Raw genomic sequence first — 11,898 nt, 5'->3', positions numbered from 1 at the left:
GTTAGAGACTCCCCCTATGGACCTACAGTCGTCTCGGCGGAGAGTCCATACATAGAAACATTCTATTCGGTCGTAGTTCTCTTCTTGGGCCGACCACGCTTTCTGATCGGTATCACGGGTGTAGTATCTTCATCTCCTACGAAAGGTGTTAAGGCAGATACGTGGAATGTTCCTATGATCTCATCCGTGTTATCTGGGCGTCCTACTTTGTAGCTTGTCGGGCCTCTCTGCTGAAGTATGACATATGGCCCGTCGCGTGGTGGAGCGAATTTAGACGTAAACCCTCTTGGCTACCCATACTCTGTCTCCAGAGTTGTATGCTTGACCCGGTCGTCGTTGCTTGTCTGCGTACTTTTTACGGTTGTCCTGTTGTTCCTCATGCGTTTCTCTTACTTGCTTGAAGGTTTCGGTCATTCCAAGCAGATAGGGGGTGATATCCGGTATGGGATTTTCTTTTTCGATAATCGCCCTGAGGTCCCTGTAGACATCATCCGTTGTCCTGAGTTTACGTGCTAGGTTGAGGTAAGCTGGGCTGTAGCCAGTGCTCTTGCATTTGGCCGAGTTCATTGCAAACCTTATTACAGGTAATTTCTCGGGCCAGGTGGTATGTTTTTCGCCTACCAGGATAGCTAATTGCGGCTTGAGATCTCGATTGCGTTTCTCCACTGGATTCGCCTGTGGGTGGTATACTGGGATGAGGTGCTGTTTAATTCCAAGACAGTGCGTAGTATGCTGCATAACGGCGCTGACAAACTGGGAACCGTCATCGCTGATGAGCCTCCTTGGAAATCCAAATCGTAGAAATACCTCGTCTATAAGAGTCTTCGCACACTCCTGGGCTGTGGCGTTTTTGAGCGCAAAGAGTTCTACCCATCTGGTCGTCGGGTCCTCAACAATAAAGATCCATTTTAGATCATCCTCTGATGCCGGTAAGGGTCCAAACAGATCCATAGCTATCACCTCAAATCTTTGCTGTAGTGGTGGCGTTTGTATTAGTTCTGCTGGCTTCTGATTCGTCGCTTTGTACCGCTGGCACTCCACGCAATCTTTCAGATGTGCTATAATATCTCGCCACATACTGGACCAATAATATCGTTGGCAGATTCGTCCTATGGTGCGTTCGATGCCTGTGTGTCCTGCGGTGGAGGCATCATGATATTCGCGCAGGATATCCTTTACTTCGTGTGATGGGATTACCAGCTGTGGCTCTTCTGCGTCAGAGTCCGGATTATATCGGTATAGAACCCCTTGGTACATAACATACCCTCGTTCTGTCCATCTCTGTTAGTCTTGTCGATCTTCTGTTGCTTCGAAAGAGTCAATTATTTCTCATAGTTTGGCGTCGTCCATCTGTCCCTGTCGCGTTTCCGTCGTGCTTCGGCTTGGGTAGTCAATGGAGACGATTCCAATTTGTACGGATGTGGACCCCTTATCGTCGATATTGGGTCGTGATAACGTGTCTGCTACTTCGTTGATTCTATCTGGCGTATAATCAATCTGGAGATCGTATTGCTGCAATAGTAGTGCCCACCGCGCCAGTCGTCCACTGGGCGATTGTAGTATCATCAACCACTCAGAGGCCGGTGGTCTGTAGCTATGGTTATCTTTGCTCCTTCGATGTAATTTAAATCTAAAAACTTATTACAACGCGAATGCGCAAAATGCGTCTAACAATGGGTAGAACGTTTTTACATCTGATTTAATTTTATTAGTAATTTTTTTAATATATATTTCATTTTGGTTCATGTTAATATAACTATTTCTGAATGAACTCAATGCTGATGGTTATTAACTCGCCGCATGTACGTTTACTCTTGCTTGAACAATTTCTCAATAAACGAGTAAATTTTCTGAATACTCTAATTAAATTTGTAAACGACGAATATATTTTCAATATAATATTTATGGTTTGCTCTATTACCGTTAACGTTGCTTGTTCAATTTTATCTTTGATTTTCAAAAGGTTGCCAACGTCAAAAGTGAGTTTGCCAGTAGTTTTCAATCACGACGGATCGAACCACCACAAATTTTTATTAATTATATCTCCCGCTAAAGGAATTAAATTGGCAGTATTAATCCATGCCAATACTAGTTTAAAACTGCTCCAAAGTAATTTGAGATTAATCGAATTTTCAAAATAACATTTAACTTCATTAATAAATTTGTATAATAAGTTCTCCGCGCATTGTTCCAATCGTGATAATATAATGTTGCAAATGAAGCAACCCGCGATTTGTCGCTAAAAGGGTACGGGCGCATTGGCATATAGAATCGGCCCCACCCTGGTATTTAAATAAATTATATGCCATTTTATAGGATTTTTTGAAAAAATCGATATACAAATTTTCAACTTTGTACCTCAACTTATGGCCGAGATATCATTGAAAATGTGTGAAAGTGGCCCCTTCTTTCAAACTCACTTTTTGGCGTAACCGTAAAAGATATCAAAAAATTTTTTACGTGATTCTACTCACACTGGCCTAGACTACATTATGTAGAACAATCAATGTCAAATAATCAATTATTATTAGCTGAAAAATATAAATTAATTTTTCAATTGATGTTTTCCGGTTGTGCGCTTAGTTGGACCACTTTCTAATTAGCGTTATTCGAAAGCTTATTATTTTTTCTTTTAGTACTGAAAATAGTGTTTAAATCAATTTTGTGGAACACATTGAAGAATTTAAAAAACCCAAGTAAGTACACCCTCGCGTAACGCTAATAGTGCCCTACAAAGTGCAATGATTACGTTCGGAAGCAACGCTCGATGCGCCCGATACGATTCCTAAGAAATTCTGAACTTTGAATTCTGAATCTGAAATACAATTTCATTTATTTATCACTGTAATTTAGTTAAAGTAATAAAAGTATTTTAATTTGCATATTAGAAATAAATATTTATTAGTGTTCTTTTAAAATTTACAAGTGTACCATATGATTTTCACAAATACTTCGGCATGCTAAATAAATAAATAATAATTCAATTAAAATTATATTTTGTTATTTTAATCGTCATCGCTGTTGTGGTTAATAGCAACCGAAGTTTCTTCTATTATAAAAATTTTTGATAGTATTTCTGATGGACGTATAATACGTGATAAATACCTCGCAAATGACATATAATATATGATAGCTGCAATATGTGAACAGCAACCAACAGTCCTCAATCCATTGGGGCAACTACAGCAATACCTTAAAATACTTTGATAGTTGGTGCCAAGCGGAGTATATTCAATATAAACATTATATTTTTTCCTATTTATATGCCGTGATTGGACATCAATTCTAATTATATTCCTATATTCTTTCACGTAATATAACTTCGGCTGGTTTTGGTCAGACAGCATTTCAGCCAGGTAAGATATTGCTTGTGATAACTGGTATGACCCTGTGAATAATATTTTAAGTTCCCGTTCATTCAAATGTGGGAAATCTAACAACTGATCTGGCTGAAGAAGTTGAAGTGTTTTTGCTCGTCTGGTCCATTGATTTTCATGTAAGGTGTTGGATATACTCCGTTCATTCATATAGTTGATCACTTCATCAGCCAAATCTCCATCCGATGATAATCGTTTTCCATACTTATTATGTAAAAAACCTACAATTTTACACAATGTTCGGACTTTAGGCAATAATTTATTATTTAGTGTGTTGTGTAATAGCCGATATCTTTGCGCAATATTACCATGCACAGCTTCAATTACCCATCGAAGTTTTGTAATTCTTCTGGATTCATTCGCCTCTTCTGTTGTAAGCTGTTTTCTTCTACCCCTGCAGCATGGCATAAGAGGCACATATCCTGCTGATTTTATATCTGTTAGAGCATCACGAAAACCGCGATCTACCAACAGAATATCATCAGGTCTCAAAAAAGTTCTGATACCATGCGCATCTTTTAATATAATTTTCATTATTGTGGCATCATTTTGTGTTGCCAGGTATGGGCCTAAAAAGTCAACTATGAAACCATTTGTTGTACAAATTGTAAATGGTTTGCAGAGTGGTACCCGTTTTTGGCCAGAAAAAGACTTTCTTTGATATTCATTATTTGTGCTCTTTTCGTGTCGTATATATGTACCATCACATATTAATGCCAGTTGCTCATTAGTTAATCCCAGAATTTTTTGTGCGTTATATGATGTCTCCGATATTAATTGCTCTCTGGTAAAAGACTCTAATCCAAAATTTTGATCTAATATGTCTTTTTCGAATCCAATTAAAATTTGATTATAATAATGAGAGACTTGTCTCTTTGAAATATTAAAAATGCCGGCGATGATTTGATTAGAATTTCCCGTTTTCAATTTGAATAAAAAATGACTAATGCTTGGAAAACGTTTCGATTATTAGTGTCTTTCATTGATCTAAGCATTCTACTTATTTCTGCGATTACTTCTAGACTAAATCCTGTTAATATTTTTAATTGTTCAGACGATATAGATAAATTATCTATCTGCTTAAATAATGAAACATTTGTATCTGCCAAAGCATTTAAAAATATTGATATTTCCTTCTGAAGGACGAAGCTAGTGTTTGAATAAATACGTAACTGTCGTATATCTTCTTCATAAAAATTTTTTCCGAAAAAATGCTTATTGCATGCACGATTTCCAAGCGGAATATAAATTCTGACTTTTACAAATGCGTGAATCCTGGCTTCTAGAGGGATTGTAATTAGGTTGGATCTATTACTGCAAATAGAACAATGTCTATGCGTCGATGCAACTCGATTGAGACAAAGCTCCACGGATAAATCAGTTTTCGGAGGTATATTACATTCTGTTCTGTAATAACACGATCATACGTGCTTTTGATCAAAATATGAATTCATTGTTCAATGTTGATCAAAGTCCAAGATCTTTACATGAACGCGGAAGACGCCATTCCTAGAATTGACACGTACAATGTATAATATATAGAGTCAGAATTATTTGTATTAACCAGTGATGTCTTAGTCAAGACTCTGGCTAGTGATGTCTTAGTCAAGACTCTGGCTAGTGATGTCTTAGCCAAAAGTCTAGCCATAATGTCTTAGAGTAGTCTTAAATAATCTAAGTGGAGATTATGTCTGTGAAGTAAAGCAATAAATACAGTGTAAAACATTATAAGTGGATTTTTATTGGAACCAGAAGTTTGTCTCTTCCAGCGAATACCTTATTGAAAGGACCCATTAATCTGAAGAGAACTCTCATTAACCAGTCGATCAAACATTATTCCTACTGCTCGACCCAAGGCATCAGGAAAGGTTGGACGGACATTATTACCACATCGCATAAGAAGCTACTACAGTAACCAATATCCAGGACTGTGGATCTTCAACAAACGGACCTCCAACCCATACCCGAACCATACTACCAACACCATTATTTCATTTCAATTCATATTCACTGCAAGAATCACTAACACATCTGTTTTCAGTACTACTATGCGATAAATCATTTATATTGTCTGTGCTTGCTTTTCCTCTATAAGGAATAAGTCTACAAGTGGAACACAAAATATCGCCAATTTTAATTATTTTTCCTATTGAACTACTATACAACTGTTCATCATTTTCGGTTAGAATGATTTTCGTTCTATCACGCATTCTGAATAAATATTTATCACAGTTTTTGCAAGTTTTAGACATTATTAGTTCTACTATGTTAACTAAATCTTAACTAACTAAATCACTAAAATATATTTTATATATATACACTGAAATTAAATTAAATTAAATTGTCACTAAACTGTAATTAAGTCCAAATTAGATAAAACAAAATTAGTTTAAAAAAATCACAAATTTTCACAGAAGCCACATAAAAAATACAAATATAAAAATAATTTTCGAAATAAATTAACTGAAAAGTTTTATGTTATGAAAATTATTATTAGAATACATTTAGTAATAAGTTTTGTAAATTCCTGAAGTACTATATAGAAAGTTTCCACATCAAATGACGAATATTTTTGTAAGAATTTTAAATAACAAAAAGCAAAGAATTTCAGATTACCATTTGTCATATTCCTTTTTGTATTGTAGTATTGAGTAGTACTGATAAAGATTTACTCAATGTTACAATTATCATTCAAAAAAAGAAAGGTTTCTTGGGTTTGTTGAAAGCACAATGTTTCATTATATCATTATTTTATATGTATACATATAAGTAAATAATAAATATTGTCACATTTAAAATTTCTTAGGAATCGTATCGGGCGCATCGAGCGTTGCTTCCGAACGTAATCATTGCACTTTGTATAGGGCACGAGTAGTCCACGAGTAGGGTGTACTTACTTGGGTTTTTTAAATTCTTCAATGTGTTCCACAAAATTGATTTAAACACTATTTTCAGTACTAAAAGAAAAACAATAGGCTTTCGAATAACGTTAATTAGAAAGTGGTCCAAATAAATGCACTACCCGAAATAATCAATTGAAAAATTATTTTGTCTTTTTCAGCTAATAGTAAACGATTTTTTAGAATCGATTGTTATACATAATGTGGTCTGAGTCAATGTAAGTACAATCACGTAAAAATTTTTTCGATATCTTTTATGGTTACGCTAAAAAGTGAGTTTGAAAGAAGGGGCCACTTTGGCATATTTTCAATGATATCTCGGCCATAAGATGAGGTACAAAGTTGAAAATTGGTATATCGGTTTTCATCAAATAGACCTATAAAATGGCGTATAAATTATTTAAATACCAGGGTGGGGCCGATTCTGTATGGCAATGCGCCCATACCCTTTGTATTGATTGTGAGCAATCTAAGTAATTATTAATAAATTTTGCGTAGAATGTTTGATTCAACATATTTAGTAAATTCTGCTTATTAGTTTGTAACTGCGACACTGTATCCGCTCTGGTAATTAAATAATCAAAATCAAAATCGCTTTTGGCTTTTTCAAATTTAGTGGGAAAACTCTTATAAATTTCTTTACAAAACTGCTCAAAACATAATAATTCTAATAACGGAGCAGATGCCGTGCCGTATGTTGTTCAAATCAAAACAGTTTTATGAGATTATTAGTATTATCGCACCGAATAGTTAATTTCCTATCATCTTTGTGAATTGTAATTGACCGATGCAACCTTTCAAAATCAGCTGCCATCAGGCAAATGTGCGAAGTAAATCCTAAATGTTTGAAAAATATATCAGTTTGTTTAGCTGGCCCTACTGATTGTAAATTATTAAGGGACCGACTGTTATTTGTAATACATGAGGTGTCAAATACCACACTTAATTTGGCTGAAACTTCCGTTTTAATTATCAAATGATGATGCAAAAAATATGAATTTATTGATTGTAAAAGTTTATTGACTTCTCTCATATAGAAAGATTTTGAATATTTAATTGTAAAATTTTTATACTCTTTAAATAATTTTGTATCAAAGTGAGTGAGAGGCGCGGATCGTTTCAATGCGATCTGTTTAGAGTTACCTAAATCAATTTTATTGTATTGTGTATTTTGCACATTGAATCTGCCGTCAAAATACCGTTGATTTAACACTAGAAAGACGGACGAATTGAGTATATCTACATTGCCTGAAAACAGTCAAAATGACTGCGTCGTGAAAAAAATAAATAATGCGTTTAGAAATTTGTTTAAAATTAATTTTTATTATTTCATGTACTATTTACATTTATACAAATTATCTATGAGTGCTAAAAATAAAAAATAGTACATCTGAAAAAAAAGTTCATTATTTTTACAATTCATGCAAATATAATTTGAGATCTTTTTATGAGTACATTTTCCGCAAATATGTTTGTTGCAACTTTGACACGTATTATTAGTTTTATTATTATTACAAAGTCTTATTTGGCAAAATTTTTTTTTATTACTACTGGTATTTGCATGATGTCTGTGGGTCATCATTTTCCTTTGATTTTTTTTGTGTTGATGTCCTGTAGTCCGCGGAAAGCTGTTCTGCCAATTCAAACAAAAAACTGTTCTCTAAGGATTTGTTTTCTTTGGATTTTTATTCCTGTCGCTTCTTTGTAAAGAATCCAGGAATTTATCGCAGCCAAATCCAAAATATTGAAAAATATTTGCAGGGGTCATCTACGTGAACTGGATTTCACCGTATATTTTCTTTACCTTTGATCTGTCATGCCTTCTTTGCTGACCATAAGTAAGTCAATTTCAAATTTTTTGCCTCATAGGCCCCACGATCATATAAAATTCCAATAAATGCACGTATTTCCGGTAACGATGTTGTCCAATTGTACCCCAAAATTTGACTGCCCTCTTCTTCTGTGCACTGTTTTATGTGTTTGATAATATAATTATCTATTATCAACGAAAATGCACTGACAAGATCACCTGTAATAATATTCTTTTTTGAAAAGCTCGTTGGCCCTTTCACACCCTTGAAAACACAGATGATGACCTTCCTGGAGTACCACCTTCGGCAATTTTGGTCCATACAGTACCATCGAGAGAGGTTTTCGTTTCTTGAATTCTTTCATTAGTTTATGAGCCACTTAGCACCCTCCTGCATACACTGATGGCACTTTCATTTTCATCAATAGTGATCACCTTCATCGCTACCCTCAGAATTAGATGATTCACGTGGAATATAATCCGATTCATCTTCAGATGATTGTGCCCAATTTTCTGCATTTGATTCTATGTCGGAACATTCTTCACTTATGTTTGTTAGCTTTTACAATAATTCACTTCTCTTCGACATTTTATTTATAAGTTCTAAAAAATCAACTGAACAACGCGTTATACTGAAAGTTACTACGTGAAAAAGACCGGTCTAATGTCAATACTTACCAAAATTCGGTTATTTTTATATAACAAATGCATTATCGCATATTGGAGATGAATGCACGCGAGATAACGATTTGCAATACAATAACAAAGCCGTTTGTAATGTAAAATTTCTATAGCAGTCAAAATGACTGTTTTCCGTCCATGCAGGCATAACATGTAAGAATATTGAAAATAAAAGTGAGATAAGGCAAATAATACGATTTATCTACGCATTTATATGTTGTATAAAAAGTCAAAAAATTTCACGAAGCTGCGACTTCAAATACATAGTTATTTTTATGTTTGAAAATGGAAAACAGTCAAAATGACTGCGTCCGTCTTTCTAGAGTTAATAAGGTTTCATTTTGGTTACTTTCATTATTAAAAAAAGATGTTCTAATTGATAGATTTTTTGCTGGCTCTTTAAAATGCAATGTATGTGTGTATTATGTTTTTTCTGGCAAACTCCGTAACGACATGAAAATTGACAATTATTGCAATGGTGATTTGTTTTTAAGCAATTCGTACAGACTCTTAATCGCTGGGCTTGCGATATTCTTTCTTTGACTGTTAATTTTCGAAAATCTTCACAATTATATGAAGAATGAGCCTTTTGACATAATACACATTGCAAGGTGTTTGAGATTCCATGTGATATTGTATCCCTATCGCTATTTGAAGATGTGAGTTTATGAAATTTGATAGTAGGCATTTTATTGATTATAGAATATAACATTTCTTTTAATCGATCACAAGTATCAATGACTTCGGAGAGATCGATCTCACATAACTTATTCGACTCCTCCTAGTCCTTATTGATAATAACTAAATTAATAATTACGTTTTCATAATCTTTATTTAAAGTATTTAATTCATCTAAACGATTACTGAGATCACTACTATTTAATTCAGACATCGGCAACTCTAGTAACTTTTGGCAATGATTTTCTAATTTCGTTCATCTCTAAAATTTTCTTTTTAGTTTTTAATGCTTTTTGCGAATCCATTTTTGCACAGATCAAAACAGCATATATAAAAAAGGATGTATTTAGGTAATAAAGGAATAATTTAGGGATGTACTTGAACTGACCTTTCTTGCTGTCCCGCTGGGCCTTCGTCGTTGCCTGCGTAGAATCTCAGCTATTTCGTTTGGTTGCTCCGTCCTCACGGTGTTAACACTTGTTGTTTAACTTATTTATTTTATTTAATAATTTGATTTATTATTAATCAAATTTTAAAATGGAAATACTATTATTCTTTTGAATTTAGTAATTTGATTTGTGATTTTATTAAATTTAATCACTGAATTTTATTCATTTATTTGTGGTATTATTAAATTTAATCATTCTCAGTCTATTAATTTGATCTTAATTTAATAATAACTCACTTGAAATTATTAATTTTATTTGTGATTTTATAAACTATTCACTTGAAATTTGTAATATTATTAAATTTAATCACTTGCACTATAGATTTGATTTTAATTTAATAATTTACTTTGATATTTTAGCGGACTGTATATTGCTGGTTGATTAATTTACTTGAACGTCCAAAAGATCACTTAAAATTATTAATATTATTTATTTGTGTCCTTTGGAAAGTTATAAAAGTCCATATGATAAATATCCGGTTCGTTTGGACAAAATGTTAAGGCGCGAAGCTTAAAAATTACTTCGACGTCTAACTGGGTGTTGTCGTTTTACTTCTCCTAACCATTACACTTTTAAATTTGTTCAATAATTTAACTACTGGTGTGATCGGTGATTATTTAAGTAAAAGGCGACGTTTGATATTAATATATTTATTATAAAAAGAATATGGTGAATATAATGGCATCAGATAGTTAGTGTGTCTATGCTGAGCTCTGAACTTATACTGAATAAAAATTATTAAAAATAAAAATTAACAATATTAGCCCCGCCCGTAAGAGGCGGGTTACATTAATTTGTACATCTACGGGGGATGATTTCTTGGACTTAATATATCCGAGAAGGATGATTCCTTGAAATTATCTGAAGGCATTTTGCAGACCCATAAATAAAATCATCGACGCGGATATAGACAGTCCAGACAAATAACTTACATCAAAATTAAAAATATCTTATGTTACTAATGCTTTCCTGACTAGCCTTATTTTCTAATTTAAAAGAGTTTTCCAACGCACATACTCTTGATTCTAAAAACAAAAAAATTCACTGACCGTTGGAAGCACATTCCCATTCCTAGCTAAATTCCACGCCATTCTAGTGCTGCTATCCACCTTCTTGTTTAACATATACAACAGGATGAGATCCCAGTATTTTGTTGGATCATACGCTGCCAAAAGAGCATGTACCTGCTGCCTAGCGCTGCACAAGAAATTGCCTAAGAATTCATGCGTACATCTGTGTACTTGAGCTATGTTATCAATCTGCTGCAAAAGTGAATTCAGAATTAAATATTTATTATCATACGTTTTGCATAAAAGATCATAGGCGACCATGTAATTTTCATTACTTAAGTTTAGTGATGAAATTAATTTTGCAGCAGATGATAACAGAGCTCCCTTTAAATAGTGCAACTTAGTCACAGGAGGTAATTTGGTATTACTGTGAATGAATGAATTATATAAATCTATAAACTGTGTCCACTCACTATAATCACCATTAAATTTTGGTAAGGTGATATCAGGTAGCTTTACATCTAACACAGAATGACTATCTACAGCCTTAGGAGGTGAGGGGGTACCATTATTTGTGAGAGCATCCAATTGCGACATCCAAATGCCTATCAGAATACTCGTATTCTTTCGAAAACTCCCCAGGTTGGGCCACCTCTAACTCTATATAATTAGTCTCCCACTGATGACATAGTTCTACTAAATGTTGTTTCCTTCTTTTTAATGCCTCAATGTTACTATCATTCTGACCCGAAGCTACAAATTCAAATATAGTATCAAAATGAGCCTTTACAGTGTTATGTTTCACAATTAAAGAACCTATATCAGCCATGTTTCAGTATATGTAAGCTATCTCAATAAGTTAAAAGCAGATGACTTCCAAATACTCAATGTAGTCTGCTAAATTAATAGTATATAACTAAGTAAATATAGTATAAAAGTATAATTTGCAATCCAATTCCGCCAAAGCAAATAATAAGCTAAGAATTGTGCATT

General features: G+C 33.7%; 1 protein-coding gene across 1 annotated transcript; it reads right to left on the bottom strand.

The window, feature by feature from the left end:
* Window positions 1-10,920: 10,920 nt before the first annotated feature.
* LOC113364326 lies at window positions 10,921-11,502 on the bottom strand. Its single transcript, XM_026606817.1, has one exon. The coding sequence runs from the start codon at window positions 11,500-11,502 to the stop codon at window positions 10,921-10,923; it is 582 nt and encodes a 193-aa protein (XP_026462602.1).
* Window positions 11,503-11,898: the final 396 nt, after the last annotated feature.

This window comes from Ctenocephalides felis, unplaced genomic scaffold, assembly GCF_003426905.1.
Source record: "Ctenocephalides felis isolate EL2017-DRISC unplaced genomic scaffold, ASM342690v1 CF-g0.4_SCAFFOLD_00400, whole genome shotgun sequence".
NCBI classification, from domain to species: Eukaryota; Metazoa; Arthropoda; class Insecta; order Siphonaptera; family Pulicidae; genus Ctenocephalides; species Ctenocephalides felis.
The sequence above is the reverse complement of the archived record's forward strand: the minus strand, read 5'-3'. Positions and strand labels throughout refer to the sequence as shown.

Coding starts and splice junctions, on each gene's coding strand:
- LOC113364326 (XM_026606817.1), bottom strand. CDS start 11,502: ATGTCGCAATTGGATGCTCTCACAAATAATGGTACCCCCTCACCTCCT.